The sequence below is a fragment of the Lissotriton helveticus genome, chromosome 10, assembly GCF_964261635.1.
Source record: "Lissotriton helveticus chromosome 10, aLisHel1.1, whole genome shotgun sequence".
In the NCBI taxonomy this organism is placed as follows: Eukaryota; Metazoa; Chordata; class Amphibia; order Caudata; family Salamandridae; genus Lissotriton; species Lissotriton helveticus.
Genome location: NC_136071.1, coordinates 1205090577 through 1205110574, shown reverse-complemented (window position 1 = coordinate 1205110574; position 19998 = coordinate 1205090577). Strand labels below are relative to the sequence as shown.

Below are 19998 nucleotides of genomic sequence, written 5' to 3'. Positions count from 1 at the left end.
CCTGGCAGCGGCATTTTGGGTTTGTTGAAGCTTGTTGATCGTGGCTTCAGGGGCTCCCAAGAAAAGAGCATTACTGAAGTCTAGTCTGGAGAGGACTAGCCCTTGAATCAATAACCTCCTAGAGTAATGCGGAAGGAGGGGAAGGACTTTGCGGGCAGACCGGAGTAGACCGAAACAGATGCCTGCTGTCTTTTTAGCTTGTGTCTTGAGCGAAAGGTCCTGCTAGGTCATAAGGCTCTCCTCCCGGTCACACGGCTCTCCTCCAAGTCAAATGGCTCTCATCTAGGTCATAAGGCTCTCATCTAGGTCATAAGGCTCTCATCTAGGTCATAAGGCTCTCATAAGGCTCTCATCTAGGTCATAAGGCTCTCATCTAGGTCATAAGGCTCTCATCTAGGTCATAAGGCTCTTCTACCGGTCACACGGCTCTCCTCCAGGTCGCAAGGCTCTCCTCCAGGTCGCAAGGCTCTCCTCCAGGTTGCAAAGCTCTCATTTAGGTCATAAGGTTCTCTGCCAGGTCACAAGGCTCTGCTCAAGGTCACAAGGCTCTCCTGCAGGTCGCAAGGCTCTCCTCCTGATGTGCACGTCATCTACAGGAAAAAACCTCACTCCATATTTACTTATCGGGCGAGAGCATGTCTCCAGACATCACCACATAGAGCCTCCTGCTCAATGGCAAGTCCACAACCTCAGATAAGGTACGGAGCAAAGCGCTGAGAGACCAAGTAATTTGGGAGCTTGCTTTATATAAAAACATGTTACATCACATTACATTGCATGGCTGTCTGTATCGACTCAGCCACATTCACAGACACCTGGAAACAAGCTCCGTGATGCCCATGCTTAAGACACCATCTGTTGACCCAGCCAAGCTTTCCAACTACAGACCCCTCATCCTCCTACCGTACCCGGAAAAGGACTTATAGAAACCAATCAACCAATGCGTCACCGAACACCTCAGCAACCACCAGCTCCCTGACACCAGGCAGTCTGGTTGCAGACCCAACGGCAGCACAGAAAAGGCACAAACGACATCTGCATGATCCTTCACAGAGGAGACACAGCGGCCCTCATTGTACCGGACCGCTCTGCAGCATTTGACACAGTCTCACATGGCGTCCTCATCAGCTGCCTGCGCGGAACTGGCATCCATCGACCTGCTCTCCACTGTTTCTACTCCTTAATGGATAGAACACAAGCTGTCAGCATGGCACCTTACTCCTCGTAAGCCTCACACTCATCTGCAGAGTGCCTCGAAGCTCATCGCTCTGCCCCATCCTCTTCAACCCATACAGGATCCCTCTGGCCAACGTTCCTCACGTAGGCCACATCAACATCATCTCCTATGCAGACGACAAGCAACTCATAGTCTCCCTCCCAGATAAGACCCCCAACAGAAGAAACAAGTTCACCGCTTGCATGACCGAGTTCACTAAATGGATGAAAGCACACTGTCTTAAACTCAACACTGACAAGACAGAAGTAGTGATCATCATCAAGAACACCTCACGATTGGACTCCATCTGGTAGCAGGCCAAACTCAGACCCACACCACAAACCCACGCCAGGAACCTCAGAATAATCATTGATAGCAAACTGGACATGACCGCACAAGTCAGCACCGTCACTGCATCCTGCTTCCACACTCTGAAGAAGCTGAGGAACATCTTCAAATGGCTCCCAAGCAACACTAGAAAAACTGTCACTCGCACCCCAGTCTCAAGCAAGTTGGGCTACGGGAACACCCTCTACAGCAGGATCACCAAGCAATTCACTCGAAAACTACAGTCCATCCAGAACTCGGCAGCCAGACTCGTCCTCAACCTCCCACATAGAACTCACATCACACCACACCTCAGGGAGTTCCACTGGCTCCCAATACACAGACACGCTCATTTCAGACTCCTCACACACACATTCAAGGCACTCTGGAACTCAGGCCACACCTACCTGAACAGTCGCAGCTCCTTCCACCACCCACCCAGACACCTCTGCTCTGCAGTACTCTTACTGTCACAGATCCCTCCAATACACAGAACCAGATCAGGAGGACAGGTGTTCTCCTACTTTGCTTCTGGAGCATGGAAGGCCCTCCGACTCCACATCAGAGCCTCCTCCTCTCTTCTTGAACTCCACAAGGAGCTGAAGACCTGGCTTTTCAAGCACACACACCTGTTCAATGCCAGGCCCCCTTGCGGGTAACACTGCGCTTCACAAATACACATAGCATAGCATTTTCAAATGCACATAAAGTAAGGGACACCGACGTGATGGGGGAAGGACAGAGGACACAGGAACTAGTTACCTGGCATAGATCTGAACCTCAAACTCTGAGGCTGCTGAGGTTGTATCCAAGATCCAAGACAAGCTGGAGTAGAAATCCTCGCTCACCAGTCTCACCATCTGTGGTGCGGGGGGTAGACCTAGAGCTGAGGGAAACAGGAGTAGTGAGGTTGCTGTCAGAGGAATCCATGAGGACAGAGGGAGCGTTCGCCAGATCCACACCGTGCAGATAAACATTCTGTGCAGTCGGACTCTTTGACACTCCATTTGCCAAAACTGACATTGTGATGTAATCCCATTCTCACAGAATCACAGTCTTGATCTTTCACTCTCAGCCCCACTCACTGATTCTCATCACTTCTTACTCACTCACTAACTCTCAGCCTCTCTCAATGAATCCTACCCTGACTAACAAATTCCTAACCCCGCATACCGACTCCTGACTGACACTGAATACAAACAATGCTCACTGAAATCTACTGCACTTGAATTCCTAGCCGCATTCACTGACCTGTACCCCTACTCACTGACCCTCCCCCATCAACGTACTCACTCACAGACTCCTAGCCTCGCTGACCGAGACCCAGCCTGTTAGACCTGGCACCTTGACGTGAGTCTCCCTTCCACTTTTTGCTGATGTGCCTCAGATGTTTTGCTGGTGTTCGCTGCTCAGGGCACTGGGCCACGGCCAATCTGTGCCGCAGTGCAAGTGCTCCCAATGTAAACTGTACCTATAATTGATTTCCATGATTGGCTCATTGGATTTACTGTCAGTCCCCAGTAAAGTGCACCAGGAGTGCCAGGGCTTGTAAATGCCAATACTGATAGTGGGCCTGCAGCGCTCGTTGCGCCACCCACAGAAGCAGCCTTAAAATGTGTCTAGGGTCTGCCATTGCAGAACCTGCGTGCAGTCTGGTACTGTCATGCTGGCTGGGCAAGTGCACACACTTGCCAGCCTCTAAACCTTCCCTTTACTTCATGTGAGTCACCCCTCTGGTAGGCCCTAGGGCAGAGTGCATTGTAAGCATAAGGTGGGACAAGCCCTGATGTCTGTGGCATGTCCTAATAGTGAATTACAGCCATTTTTGTTTTTCACTATTGTAAGGCTACCTGTTCTCATAGGCCAGAATTGGCTGCTGGAATTATTACACTCTATAATCCCAGCAGGCTCAGGGAACATGGTAGAAGGTCAAGTTTAGTATGCCTGAACTCAGAATAATAAAATACTTCTTTTAGTAAAGTTTATTTTAATATCCTGTGTTTGCAAATGCTACTTTTAGAAAGTTAGCGTTTTGTTCCTAACGATTTCAGCCCGCCTCTGCCAGGATGTGTATCTGCTGTCTGGGTTGTGTGAGTGACAGGGCTGGGGATGACAGGTGGTGAATGGAGGGATTACACCAAGGTGGGTGGTGGGAGTGAACCTTGACTCTGAATAGGGCTGTGCTCTACCACCACAATGCTGGCTCCACCTCCTGGGAAGCGACTGATGTCGCTGCCCGACACCTAGCCCAGGAAGAGGGAAGACTGTCAACAAAGTGCTCCTGGCTGTACTTGTCATCTCAATGCTGGCTCCATCTCCTGCGGAGCGTCTGCTGTCCCTGCCCCACACACTGAAAGGAGAAGGCAGAGTCTGCACAACAAAGTGCTCCAGTGCTGAAAAGGACTATGCAAAGGCCCCCTTGGCCTGAAAAGACAAAAGAAACTGACTATAAAGTAGGAGCCCTGCTCCTAACAAATCAGATCCTGCTTGTGAACCAAGATGACCCCTCTGCTTGAGGAGAAGGAACCAAGGAAGCTGAGGGAGAGAGGCTGTCCCTATCCTGGGGGACTGACCTGCAGTGGGAACCTTGCTGCCAAAGGAGAGGAAGAAATCCCTTTTCAAAGACTGTGCTTTTATTTTTACAAACTTGTGCTTCAAAGCTAATCTCCAAGGGCCTGGAAGTGAGCTGGCCCCCGGAACAGAGTCCCAGGACTAGTAGACTCTAAGCAACCTGGAGAAGAATTACTGAGGTGCTGCCTTCCCCGCAGCGCTAAGAGAGAAAACTGTGTGCACCTCGTGACAATCCCTGCGCACTCTGAGAACCTTGTGCCTCGCTGTCTGGCCCAAGCAACGCGACTTCTGGGCACCCCCTCGAGCCGTAGCTCGCAACGTGTGGACCAGCCTGGCCCCAAGCAACGCGACTTCTGTGTCTCTCCCCGAGCCGTAGCTCGCAACATGTGGACCAGCCTGGCCCCAAGCAACGCGACTTCTGTGTCTCCCACCGAGCCGTAGCTCGCAACGTGTGGACCAGCCTGGCCCCAGCAACGCGACCTCTGTGCAGCCCTTCGAGCCGTAGCTCTCAACGCCTGACCCCGGACTCCGCTTGTGCCTTTGTTCTCCCTTTTCGCATCACTCTGTTTTGATGCACCGTCTGCTGCTGATTTCCCCGGCTGCAGCGCGTTGAGCGGGTGAGTACGCCTCGAACTGATCAAGCGTACTGCCACTCCGCACCGAGCCTCCAGCGCCCCCTCTCCAGATACGGCGCGAACGCTGCAACAAAGTGTCTACCAGCCCCGAGCAACGCTCCCTGGCAGCAACGCGACCTAGAGCCCCCAAGCCTTGGCCCGCAACGCCCTGAGGAGAACACCGATGTGTGACCCGCTACACAAAGCAATGCACCGTCTGTGCCGGACTTCCCCCTACCAGAAGGTATTGTGCCTGCCCCGTACGCCGCATCTAATGCACCCTAGACGGGATCGACCCCTGGGTGCCCCAAACTCTGTCGGCCTCCCGCCGGACGGAGTTAGAGCGTACACCGCGCACAGCCTCTGAAACCAAGCATATTAAGAACTCTGTCTGTCTATTTAAGTTGTGGCCTTATTTAAAGAAACATCATCTGGTCTTGTACTAAGTCTTCTAAAGTATATATAAAGCATACCTATATTTTGTATAAAAATCTGGTGTGATGTCCATTTGTGGGGTTGTCAATAGGTTACTGTGTATAATTGCAAGTGCTTAACCACTAGTACTCCAAGATTAGCCTTGTCTGCTCGCGCCACGCAACCTTGAGGGTAAGCAGGGGTTACTTTCTGGAGTGAGTCCTTTTGCCCTGACTAGAGGAGAGGGTCCCTGCTTGTCAAAAGTTCTTACCTGTGCCAACCAGAGACCCCCAATTCTAACACAGCCCTACTAGCAGCTACTAAACCTACCACAACTACCAGTCCCCCTCATGCACTCGCATCCCTGGCCAACTCCCAGACTACTCTCTGAATGTCACCTCTACTACCCGACACCCTGCATCATTGTCCTGCTTCCAAAGTCACCTGCAGCCGACCCACAGCCCTTCCAGTCTCTGAGATTCTCCTATAGTCGACATGCCCCCTTCCAGACTCCTAGACACACCTACAGCCTTTCCACCGCCATTCCACAGTCATCTACAGACTACCTCCCACTCTTCCGGGCTCACAACATAACTCACAGACTACATGCTGCATTTCCAGACTCACAACCTCACCTGAAGTCTTCCCACTGCCCTTACAGACTCACAGCCTGACTTGAAGACTACACAGCGCCCTTACAGACTCATAGCTTGACTTGAAGCTTACACTGTGCCCTTACAGACTCACAGCCTGACTTGAAGCCCACACAACACCCTTACAGACTCACAGCCTGACTTGAAGCTTACACTGTGCCCTTACAGACTCACAGCCTGACTTGAAGCCCACACAACACCCTTACAGACTCACAGCCTGACTTGAAGCTTACACTGTGCCCTTACAGACTCACAGCCTGACTTGAAGCTTACACTGTGCCCTTACAGACTCACAGCCGCACTTGAAGACTACACAGCGCCCTTACACAGTCACAGGCTCACTCGCAGCCTACACGCTGCACTTTCAGACTCACAGCCTCACTTAAAGCCTGCATGGTGCCCTTACAGGTAGAGACCGCTTTATCACGGCTCTGTCTAGTTATAGGACCACAACAAGACTACTTTGCCTTGAAAAAGCCCTTAGCCAACTGGCCAATTGGGCGAAACCCGTGTCGGCTGTTTTTGTATGATTGCATTGTTGGAACCAGTCATTAAAAATGGCACATCTTGCTTAAGAGCATAAAAGAACTTGAGTCTTGGAAATTATTATTCCTTTCACTACAATTGATCAACGGGCACTGACCTCTATCTGTAACTTAAATAAACCTCTAACCAATGGCTCTTGGGTGTAGCCATCCGTGAGGCGCGTGCCATTCTTAACATTGAGTCCTAACCCCTGTAGCGTGAATCCTAGATTCATCCACCCATCGCAACAAACCTCAACCTACAGCTTACCTGCTACCCTTTCAGACTCCTAGGGTCAAATACAGCCTGCCTGCCGCTTTTCCAGACGTTCAGACTCATTTTACCCTACCCGTCACTCTTCTGAATCTCATACTCACTCATATCCTACCTGCTGCCCTGCCAGATTCCCAGACTAAACAACAACCTACCCACTCCCCTTCTAGACTCCCAGATGTACTCACAGACTACTTGCCACCCCTTTGAGACCCCCAGAGTCACTCACAGCCGACGTGCAGCACTTCCAGGCTGCAATCCTCAGCTACACTCTACAAGCCACTCTTCCAGGGGCCATATAATATAAGTGTCCCGGGGTCCCTAAAGGCATTTATTTGCTTTTTTTGCTCCCCCAGGGCACTTTGGTATTTCAGAAGGAGCCGCAGATGCTTGGGCGCCACCTCTGCAATACAGGTAGCGCTGGCGCACAATTAGCGTCAGCGTTTCCATTAGAAGGAGCGCCCTCATTTGCATGGGGACATGACAAGAGGGACTCTCTTTGACTTAACACACGCGCTGTATTATGGAAGCGGGAACAAAGGCAAAGAAGCAGTCAGGGGGTGCACTGAGAGTGCGTCACAAAAAGGTAGGGCACTGTCAATGCGCCCCCTGATGGCAGCCCTCTGGAGGGGGGATAGGGTCCTATAAACCCCCCAGACATCCCCTTGCAGACAGGTGAAGTCACTCACCGCACCCACCTGCAAGGGGATCTCTTCCCCTCTTAAAAGTGCCGGCGGGTTTCCCCCTGGACAGTGACACACGCTGCTGCTTCAAAGCCGCTCCGTATTTTAGTTGAATGCGCTGCCCCCAGGGCAGCATGAGCTCGCATCTGCCCTGAGGGAAGGGCATTCAACATAATATGGCGTGATTCCTCTGTATGGGCACGGCGCCCCTGTTTGAAGGTACGCCATGGCACAAACAGGGAAACTGTGCCCTATATGTAATGGGGTCCAAGATGCACAAAGCCGCCTACAACCGACCCGCAGTCTTTCCAGAAGGGTCACACTTACAGCCCACCCGCTACCCTCTAGACTCCCTGGGGTCAATTTACAAGCCCCTTGGGCCACATTTACGGCGCCGTTGCGTCACTTTTGTGACACAGCAGCGGCGCAAAGCCAGCACCATGCTGAGGGCTATTTACAACATGACGCATCTGGGAGATGCCTCACGTTGTAAAGCCCTGAGCCACATGTGGGCGTTCCTGCGCGGGGGGGGCGTTCCGGCGCAGGAACACCTCCTAAAAGTGGCTGAGTGAAATCTACAAGATTTCACTCAGTCACTTTTGAGCCCATGCTGCGTCAAAACCCTGCGCCTGCTTGAAGCAGGCGTGAGGATTGACGCAGCATGTTACGGATGGGGGAACCCCGAGCCTTGCTGGAGCTGCGTCGCGCTTGCGACGCAACTCCAGCAATGCACCGCCTCTACCCTGGGGGATGCGACACGCATCTGCCCATTCCTTGCGCCTCGGTGTGCCGCATTGTAAATGCGGTGCATCAGTGGTGGCGCACGGGTGGGCAGATGCGTCGCAACTCTTCGGGGCGCATCCCTGCTGATTAGCAGAGATGCGCCAGAAGTACTAAATCTGCCCCCCTGTCTGCATTTCTCCCAATCACAAATCACTATAAATTATTTTATTTTTTTAACTCATGAACATTATTTTTATTGCAGGTATTCATATGTTCGCCTACATTATATGTTCAATGAGTTGATGCACATGTTGGTGTCATGTGAGTCCCACAGAAAGCTCATTTGAGGAAAATAAAAGCAAAATGTTTTCTTCAGCAACTTTAAAACTGCTGTCAGTGCTTGTAGGCTGAGGCCCAGTAGTGTCCATCTGTGTCCTAGTTATGCTAACATAAATACAGCTAAATAGACATCATTTTCTAATTAATAAGAACATTTTCTCACTAGTGTCATATGCTCCTGCCACTTATAACAAACCTAAATATCTCCTTTTCTAGGATACATTCCAGCCAGGTGATCAGTCTGAGACTGGGACAGTTCTTTCTTTTCAATGTACCTCAACTTGTCCTGAATCTGTGCTATCTCCAGTCTGTTCTGCTCGTCTGGTAAATATCCACCTTACCAACTTTGGCACTCCTATCGGATTTCTTGCTGAGCTATCAAAAGAGTAGCCCAGTTTCCACTTCCCTGGTGCAACTGTTGCAAATGACTACTACCTTGTAGAGTGTGTTGTAACCCTGTATACCTGAAATCTGTCATTTCCTGTTGGGCTCTATGTAAATGCGAGTCCTATTGCATTGCAAATGCTTGTTTTGTTCTCTCTTCCCTTTTCTCTCTTCTTTTTTACTCTAATTTTTATTCTCATTCTTGCAAATCCCAGCGCTGTGCTATAATACCGGAACCGAGGTATACCTCATATGGTCATATGCATTTGGGACTAACTTTACAAAATCAATATTGCTGCACCAATTTCCACATCTAAACCCTTCATGCAAGCCATGCTTTGAGCAGGTGGAAACATGCTGAGAATTCCAAGCAGTATTCCACGATCCTGGAATTCCGCTGTGCAATAACAATACACCATTATTATAACCTTTTGGGGCACAAATGGCTGACTGGGCAGCTCCTAAGGGGCGCCGAAGTCTGCCACATTCCCCTAAAAGAGGCCCATTCCTGACACGACTGAGAGTCCATTTCGGTTCCTCTATAACTGATTTCCTGTATCCTGTTTATCTTCTACGTCTCATTTATCTACAAACGTGATTGCCTCTCCTTAGCGCCCCACCCTCCTACGCACTAAAAGTCCCCTAAAGCAAGTCCACAAACATAGTTGAAACACATGGGCAAAGCCAATAGCTCTGGCTAATTACTTATAAGGTCCAAAAGGTGAGACCTATTGGCTATGCCAATGCTTGTTGTAAAAAGACAACCGTCACAGACAGTTAATTCTGACACTTGAACTGCTTCAGCTGAAGTGGAAGGGAGGGAGTCTACTGTGCTGTGAAACCGAGGGACGGGCAGACAGCTAAACAAGCCTTCCTGCCTGGGTGAAACCAAGGGAGGGCAAACAGCTAAACAAACCTTCCTGCCAGGGTGAAACCGAGGGAGGGCAGACAGCTAAACAAGCCTTCCTGCCAGGGTGAAACGAGGGAGGGCAGACAGCTAAACAAGCCTTCCTGCCAGGGTGAAACGAGGGAGGGCAGACAGCTAAACAAACCTTCCTGCCAGGGTGAAACGAGGGAGGGCAGACAGCTAAACAAGCCTTCCTGCCAGGGTGAAACGAGGGAGGGCAGACAGCTAAACAAACCTTCCTGCCAGGGTGAAACGAGGGAGGGCAGACAGCTAAACAAACCTTCCTGCCTGGGTGAAACCAAGGGACGGGCAGACAGCTAAACAAACCTTCCTGCCAGGGTGAACCGAGGGAGGGCAGACAGCTAAACAAACCTTCCTGCCAGGGTGAAACGAGGGAGGGCAGACAGCTAAACAAACCTTCCTGCCAGGGTGAACCGAGGGAGGGCAGACAGCTAAACAAACCTTCCTGCCAGGGTGAAACGAGGGAGGGCAGACAGCTAAACAAACCTTCCTGCCAGGGTGAAACGAGGGAGGGCAGACAGCTAAACAAACCTTCCTGCCAGGGTGAAACGAGGGAGGGCAGACAGCTAAACAAACCTTCCTGCCAGGGTGAAACGAGGGAGGGCAGACAGCTAAACAAACCTTCCTGCCTGGGTGAAACCAAGGGACGGGCAGACAGCTAAACAAGCCTTCCTGCCTGGGTGAAACCAAGGGACGGGCAGACAGCTAAACAAACCTTCCTGCCTGGGTGAAACCGAGGGACAGGCAGACAGCTAAACAAGCCTTCCTGCCAGGGTGAAACGAGGGAGGGCAGACAGCTAAACAAACCTTCCTGCCCGGGTGAAACCGATGGAGGGCAGACAGCTAAACAAACCTTCCTGCCCGGATGAAACCGATGGAGGGCAGACAGCTAAACAAGCCTTCCTGCCCGGTTGAAACCAAGGGAGGGCAGACAGCTAAACAAGCCTTCCTGCCAGGGTGAAACGAGGGAGGGCAGACAGCTAAACAAACCTTCCTGCCAGGGTGAAACGAGGGAGGGCAGACAGCTAAACAAACCTTCCTGCCAGGGTGAAACGAGGGAGGGCAGACAGCTAAACAAACCTTCCTGCCTGGGTGAAACCAAGGGACGGGCAGACAGCTAAACAAGCCTTCCTGCCTGGGTGAAACCAAGGGACGGGCAGACAGCTAAACAAACCTTCCTGCCAGGCTGCTGCTGCCTGAAAGAAATGTAAAGGTGCACAACTGGTCAATCTACAACTGTAAAGAGTGCTTGGGAGCGGTACTGACCTTAATTGATCGGATTATTCAAAGCTTTGTGATGACAAAGATGTATGCTTTTTGAGTGGTAGTACAAAGAGTTAACAGCGGAGGTGTGAAGTGCGTGCTTTTCATTGTAATTGTATTTATAGAGCGCTTACTACCACTGGCAAGGTTATGAAGGGGCAGTTATGTAAAAAATAAAAATGCATTACATACAGTCTGGGTATTACTAAAATCTATATCTTGGAAGAACCATTTTATCTAAAACTTTTTTTGCACATTTTGTAGCAGTCTGTCCTATACTGTGTATAATGCAAGTTTAAAATGGTGACTTACCTATTCACAGTGCTTTCTGTCACAGGCTGTGACCTTGTAGCACAAAAAATATACAACCCACTATTCTCCACTGCACCAACCAAGATGTAATTGTGTGGCTCTCTGATTTCACCCAGACCTCTGCAGTGCACTAACTAATAGTGGTGTAACAACGTACTATAGTGCATTTCCCACTGAGTAACATTTTTTTAAATTTATTTAAGCTGCAGGTTATTTTGCTATGATTTGCTATAAGCTGCACTTTATTTCATATGTAACTACCCGACGATGAATGGCCAAATATCTGTGCAGAATATTTTGTTTTTTAGCCACACCCTTGACCTCGCCCCCATGCTCACTGACCCCACCACTTTGTATGAAGCATCGCCATTTCCATACTTTTTAAATGCACTTTGACCGCTGCGCGGGGGCTCAGAATTAGGAGGAGAGTCTGTGTTCGTGAAAAAGGAGGGAAATCTACATTACACCTCCCACAGGAATGGTAGAAAAAATCAAAAGTACATTATTTCATTATTTCTACTAAAACCTGGGGGCAATAGTCTAGAAGCATAATGCCCACCGCTGCCTAGATAACTTCCATGATCACCATACACATCAACATTCCAACACACACAATACACACCAACAAACCATACACATCAGCATTCCAACACGCAATACACACCAACATATGACACACACCAACATACCAACACACAAGACACACCAACAAACCATATACACCAACATACCAACACACCAACACACAATACACACCAACAAACCATACACACCAACATACCATACACACCAACACACAATACACACCAACATATCACACAGCTCATCATACCAACACACCAACACACAATGCACACCAACAAACCATACACACGAACATACCAACACACACCAACATTTTATACACACCAACACACAATACACACCAACATATCACACACACCAACATCCCAACGCACAATACACACCAACAAACCATATACACTAACCTACCATACACACCAACACACCATGCGCACCATACACACCAATACATCAACACACCATTTGCATCATACAACCAACACATCATGCACACCAACACACCAAAGCAAGCGGTATTCAGACAGAATATCGAGTTGGAAATGTCGACTTAAAAAAAGATCGAGTTGGGAATATCTTGACACAAAAATATAGATAGCAAGAATAACGTGGTCAAGAATATCGACTTAAGGTAAGTAATATTGTTTGCAAAAATATAATTGTTTAAAATTTCGATTTTTAATTAGTGTTATGTATTTTAGTTTATATTCTAAATGCACGTGACGTATGATTTTTGTATACGTTTTGTTTATGTTTTGTAATATATGTGTTACATTTTTAGTAGTTATCAATTTTATTTCAAGCCAATTTTGCATTTTTGAGTTCGGTAGTGGGTTTAAAGGGGAAGAGGGTGGGAAGTAATTTAATTATAATACATGAATGATTATTTTGTGTTTATTAATATGTATTTAATTGAGTTTTTATAGTGTTAATTGTGGGATGTAAGTTATTTGTAATTAATTATTGATTGGTTGTTAATTAAAATTAATTAATTAATTGGTAATTAATTATGATAATTGTGTAATTTCTTTTAGGTGCTGGTTGTGGGGTTTATAGGGGCAAAGGGTGGGAAGTAATCTATTTGTAATTAATTATTAATTATTTGTTAATTAATAATAATTGATTAATTAGTAACTAATTATGGTAATTGTGTAATTTATTTCAGGTGCGAGTTCTGGGGTTTATAGGGTTAAAGGGTGAGAAGTTATTTTTGATTAGGTAATAATTCTTTTTTAATTCATATTAATTGATTGATTGAAAATTAATTATTAAAATAGTATAATTAATTTTAGAGGCGGGTTGTCAGGTTTAAAGGGGTAAAGGGTGGGAAGTTATTTATGTTTAATTAATTAATAATTAGTTGATCATTAATATTAATACATTTATTGATATTTAATTAGGGTATTTGATTATATTTTATTGTGTGTGGGTTTTTGCTCTTATTGGGGTTCAGTGTGGGGAGTACATTAATTGTACTTACTTTATAATTAGATGTTAATTACTATTAGTTTGTTATTTGAAAATAAGTTTTAATTGTGTAATTTGTTTTAGCTGTGGGTTGTGGGGATTATAGGGGTAAAGTGTGGGAAGTCAATTAATATTTATGAGTTTTAATATGTTTTCAATTATTAATATTTCTTTAATTGGTAATTAATTATGTTAATTAAGGAACTACATTTGTTTGTTTAACTTTGATGTGCATTGTGAATTGTGTGGTGTTATAGGGTAGGAAATAAAAAAGTACATTTATGTAATATTTAATGTTTTTGTTTGTTGTTTTCTAAATAATTTCTAATTAAAATATTTGTTTGGAAATTTTATTTTATTTTATTGAATGTAATAATTGTAGGTATTTGTCATATGTATTTAACAATATAATATTTTACAAAATATTTTAATATTAAATATATTTGTATTTTAATTTGTAACATCTATATGAATATAAATATAAATGTTTGTTTGTTAAAAATCTTAAATCCCCGAAAGTTCTTCACCGATTGCTTTGAAATTTTGACACAATGTTGGATTCGAATACGCACGTGTTTTTATATACACAACGTTGGATTCGAATACGCGCGTGTTGAATATACGCGTGTTTTTAATCGAAAGCCCGAACAGACACATAAAAATGTAAATGTTCGTTTGTTCAAAATAATACATCTCTGAAAGTTCTTCACCGATTGCTTTGAAATTTTGACACAACGTTGCATTCGATTAAGCGTGTGTTTTTATATACACACGTTGGATTCCAATACGCGCTTGTTTTTAATCGAAAGCCCGAACAGACCCTATCGATTTGGTTGCTGCGCAACAACTACAAGGGTCGCATAGAGACAATAGTCTACATATATTAGGATGGACAGTTGGTGTCAGGATGGCAGACCAGGAAGTGGGTGGAGGGAGGGGGGAGGAGTTGGTTCAGTTTGCAACATAATTTAAAAGAACACGATGCAACCGCGACCTGCGGTTCTATTACATGTTATATATTAAGGATGCGTCCAATATCTACCATCTGTACTGATTGTTTCTTTTATATCAACTGATGTGATGTGATTTAAATATGTATCAAATTGATATCGGGAAAAACTGGATAACAAGCAGCAAAAAGGAAAATACCTTGAGTACTTGCTATGATACATGTACTAATAACTGTGGTTTGCAATAAAGTTTGTTAAAAAAAAAAAAGATAACAAAGCTCAGGTCCAACCTTTAGAATTGTGCGGTTTAAATCTAGACACGGATTGCTTCTCACATGGACAATTATATGTTGCGTGTTCTAGAGTCGGCAAACCAGACAATCTCTATAACTGCACACACATTGGAACAATAAAAACATATTGTATACCCACAAGCATTGTGAAATTAAACACATTAGAAACGTGCGCTTACTCTTTTCTTTCTTTGCCATTTAACCAGACTGAGCCACAGCAACGAGTGGCCAGGTACAGCTAGTATTTATATATGTTTGTTGTTATTATTTTTTTGTTTGTAATTTTGAACTGACTGGAGTGAGACTATTAATTGTTTCCTGTCCGCAATCCAACACTTTCTCTACTGTTGCACTCACTGGAGTTGGAATAGTAATTGTTATCCCTCCGCTATCCAACACTTTCCCTACTGTTGCATTCACTGGAGTGGGAATAGTAATTTTTATCCCTCCGTTACCCAACACTTTCCCTACTACCCTACTATTGCACTGACTGGAGTGGGAAATTTAAATTTGAACATTTTCAAATAGTATAATGTTTTTATTTAGAATAGAATGTTTTTTAATTAGGTTTTATGTTATAGGTACACACACACACACATATATACATATGTACATAGTTATATAATGTTTAAATGATACAATAAATTAAAATTAATACTTTATTGTTTTAAAGTAAATATATATTAATTATTATGTATGTGTGTTTAACTTTTGTAATTAAGTTTATTTGTTATTTTTTTAATTTATATTAAATCTACTTTCTTTTTTTACTTTATTTTATTGAACATATTTAACATTTATTTTATATATATAAAAAAAGATCTTTTTTACAACTATTTTTTTACATCAATATTTTATTTCCAATATTTTTGTACTTACCTGTTTAAGTATAAGTCGATATTCATCCATTCTATATTTTTTCATCAATATTTTTTTTTCTATATTTTTTACATCGATATTCTGTCAGTGAACCAACACAAGCTACACACCAACACACCATGCACACTTTGCAGAGCATGCACACAACAGACCATGTGCATCAACACAGTATAAACACCAATGCAGAATGCACACCAACACACCATACACAAAACACCCCAGGCTCATCAATACACCATTCAAATGAAATCACAATACACACCATGCACACCAACATACCATACACACCAGCACACCATACATCTCATACACATCAGCACACCAACACACCATGCAAATCAACACACTATGCACACAAACACACCATGCACACCATACCCACCATGCAAACAACACACCATACACACCACCACACTATGCACATCAACATAATACACACCAACACACCACCATACACACCATACATATCAACACACCATGCACACCAACACAAAATACACACTAACACCCCACTGACACCAAAACACCATACACACCAACACTCCATACACACCAAACACACCAACACGCCATACACACCAACATGCCATACACACCAACACGCCATGCACCCCAAAACACCATACACACCAAAACACCATAGACACCAAAACATCATACACACCAACAAACCATACACACCATATACACCATGCACAGCAACACACCATGCACACCAACACACACCAACAAACCATTCACTATACACATCAACACACCACACACACCATACACATGCTACACACCACCACACCATACACACCAACACATGTTACACACTAACACACGCTACACACAACACGCCATGCATACCAACACATCATACACACCAACACACCCTGCACACAAACACACCTTGCAGACCAACACACCCTGCAGACCAACACACCCTGCAGACCAACACACCCTGCAGACCAACACACCCTGCAGACCAACACACCATGCACATCAACATACCATGCACATCAACACACCATGCAGATCAACACACTATACGCACAATACATACCAACACACCATACTTACCGACACACCCTGCACACCAACCCATCATACACACCAACACATGCTACACACCAACACACCATGCACACCAACACTTTAACACACCGTGCACACCAACACTTTAACACACCATGCACACCAACACACTCTGCACAGCATACACACCAACACACCATATACACCATGCACACCATGCACAACACAACATTGCACACCAACATGCCAACACCCCACGCACACCATACACACCAACAAACACTACACACCAACACACACACACACCCCCACCCCATATATACACACGCAATACATTACACACACACACACCAGGAAGAGGCACAGAGCAGCCATCGGGCCTCCACTCACCACATGCCAGGAGCCACCATGCAGGCAGTAGTGCTAGGGCTGCTGTGCTGTTCATCATCACCCGCAGGGCTACAGTGGAGACAGCGTGCACTGCTCCATTCTCGGGTCCTCATCCCTGGTACCGGGCAAGAAGAGCGCCACCTGCAGGAATGGAAGAGAGAGAGAGAGGGCCATGAGAGGGACAGAAGGGAGAGCGGGACAAGGACACCTGATGCCCCGGAAGGACCAAGGACAGCCAGTGTCCTTCCTCTTTCAGGCTTCCAGCAGGTCTATCTGGATGCTACAACTTCTTTATTCCCATGCACTCCAACTGCTCGCCGCGAGGGCGGAGCCACATAGAAGGAGCCCGGAGTTCCTGGGAGGAGCTCACAAACTCTGTCCAAATGTATGATCCTCCCCTATCTGCCTCTAAGGCCTCAGAAGTGCATGATGCAAACCCCTGATGGGGGTAAGTTAATATGCAAGCATGGTGATAGGACGTGGCAGAGGGGGCATGTGGTGGAGGTTCACTGAGCAGCGGCTTTCTGCTGGCTGACCAGACCGGACATCAGTCCAGGGCCACCCTCCTTCCGGATGACCACACCAGACACCAGACCACGGCCCCTCCTGCCACCTGACCACACCAGACACCAAGCCTCGGCCACCCTTCTGCTGATGCCCCCTGCTCGCCTGGTGCTCACGGCCCTCTCCTGTCACCTCCCTCCTTCTCTTTCACGCCCCACAGACCACAGAAGCATAGTTCATCACCTCTCATCTAACCACCAGTCCTTGCCCGGGTCAGCTGAACATGTATTCATTTTATTTTGTTTTAGTAATACATTTTCTATCATTTCATTATCTTTTCTCTACTGTACTCACTTAGCCCACGGCCGTCCTCCCGTTGGCGGACCGCGCCAAACGCCAGGCCATGGCCACTCTCCTGCCCACTGACCTGTGATGCGTGGGCCGTTCGTTCCCCGATTGAAACACAAATATGATACTAATACTGGTTTTCCTTTATGTGTATTTATCTTAATTTCATACACTTGTTACCGGTATTGTCCTCACTCCCTTTTCTTTTCTAAGTGTGTCTCTCTAGTGTCAATATATATTCAGTCAAAGCTCCTCATGTTTGGGGTCTCTTTCTCCTTGGTTCTTGTCTTCGTCTGGGAGGGGTCCTCGGGAGGGATGCAGAAACCCAAAAGAAAACAAAAAACACAACTACTCTTTCAGGAAAACAAGGGGGTTAGGGTTAGTGCTCCTCCCCCAATACTATCTCCATGCAGTGTCTATGTGAGGGGAGTAATGGTGATTAAGTCTGTGTGGCAAACAGAAAAGCACTTGAGTGCATGGTGTGCCTTGTCACCAAACAGATGACAGCCATCAAAAGGGCATGTCCAAAAGAGTGGATTTGACATCCCCAGTGGGGCTGACGTAGAAATCGTTCTCCCAGCGAGTCGGCGTTGTCCAACCCACAACGGATAGCGAACTTTGCTGCATCTCTCCCCTCCACAACTGCATGGGAGAGTGTGACCTGGGCCTCCTTCGGACACTGCGGCAGCATCTGCGCAACCGTATCTCACAGAGAGCGGGTGTAATGGCCCAAGAGACATGCGGTGTTCACCGACCGCAGTCCTAAGCTGGCGGAAGAAAACATTTTCTTCCCAAGATGGTCCACTTCTTGGATTCCCTATCTGGGGGAGCAGAAGGGAACATGCCTTTAGATGTTGAAGCTTGGACCACCAAGCTCTCGGGGGTAGGATGTCAGGCAATCATCCTAGCCACAGGAGCCCCTGTGCTGGGTTTGGACTAAGTGCCCAGAAGGATGTCCGTGAGGGCCTCATTGAACGGCAGCAGGGGCTACGAAGAGACCGCTGCCGGCTGAAGCACCTCAGTCCGGAGGTTAGTCCAGACTGCCACCGTAGGACGCTCAAGCCCAAGGCCTCACCCACCCTACGCAACACCACAGCATAGGAGGCTCCCTCCACCATAGCCATGGTAGTGGGAGAAAGCATGTCTCGGTCTGGGGAGGTATCCAGACCACTGGCTTCCCCCTACTCCTCTCTTCAGTCTGGCTCATCCAGCTGTTCTGCCAAAGGGTCAACAGACCCCTCCCAGTTCACACATTCCTCTGGCTGCCACTCAGGGCAATCGGGAACACCAGGGGAGAACAGAGGCACAAATGTACCGGTCAGCGCTTGTACCGGTGTCGGTCGATGCCGAGCCAGCTCCGTGTCCAAGACGAGAGGGAGGCCGGGGTCGATGCCGGACGGGGACACGACCGGCGTCAGAGGTGGTAAAGACGCAGTCAATGGAATCGGTGCCAGAGAAGGTGTCCTGAGGTCGTCGGGCACTGTTCCGGATGCAGGCCTGGATCCCAGGGGACTCTGCGGTACCGATGCCGGAGCAGCCGGAATCGAAGGCCTAGAGCCCCCAGCCGAGTATGCGGGCCAGAAGGCGCAGAGTCAGGCTGCCCAAAGATGGAGTGGAGAGTTTCGTAAAAGGCACGAAGCTGTGTAGGGGACGCTCCGGCTCCCGGGCAGGGAGTGAAGCTCAGAGCCGTCCCAGTAGGTTCCGCGGGCGGAGTCGAAGGACAACGACCTTCCATGTCCCACGTCACGTCGGCCGACAGACTGGGAGAAGGCGAAGAGCGATGGTGCTTCTTCACCTTCTTCTTGTGCTTCGACTTACCCGAAGAGGAAGACTTTGATGAAGAATGATGGTGGTGACTCCACGACAAGACCCGCAACCTCCCTCTCGACCAGGACCTCGAACTTTCGGGACCGCTCCCGCAAAGACTTCGGGTTCATGGCCTTGACAGTAGGAGCATGACTTCGGGTTGTGGTCGCGCTCCAGGCACCATGGGCACACGAGGTGCGGATCCGTGTCTGACATGAGCATGTGAAAAGAGTCACAAGGCTCGAAGCCGGTCCACCCTTGTGACATTTCTGTGACTCAAAAAAGGTGTTGACAAAAAGTCAAAAAAGACTAGTCAAAACATTACAAAGAGTACCGCTCTCTCTGGATCTGCGCTAGCTGGCGCAGAAAAAGAAAGGACTGAAGTCAGCCCGCTGGGGCGGCGTCTAAGTAGAGACCTCAATGTCATTCTGTCGATCACTACGCCAACGACGAACGTGGAGTCGACCGATGCCACCTACTGACGCGCAGGGATACTGCTGAAGAAAAATTATCCAGATCCAGTCTGACAACTGG

The 19998-nt window shown here is 47.2% G+C and overlaps 1 protein-coding gene across 2 annotated transcripts in view; it reads right to left on the bottom strand.

The window, feature by feature from the left end:
- LOC144785692 (uncharacterized) overlaps positions 1–19998 on the bottom strand; it is a 128620-nt gene that overhangs the window by 68481 nt on the left and 40141 nt on the right. For both annotated transcript variants that reach the window (XM_078664483.1, XM_078664484.1), the window contains exons 2-3: positions 16807–16947; positions 2306–2429 (exon numbers count right to left, since the gene is read on the bottom strand). In XM_078664483.1, the coding sequence (XP_078520609.1) occupies positions 2306–2429; positions 16807–16864 (182 nt within the window). In that variant the 5' untranslated portion in view covers positions 16865–16947. The remainder of the gene's footprint in view (positions 1–2305; positions 2430–16806; positions 16948–19998) is intronic.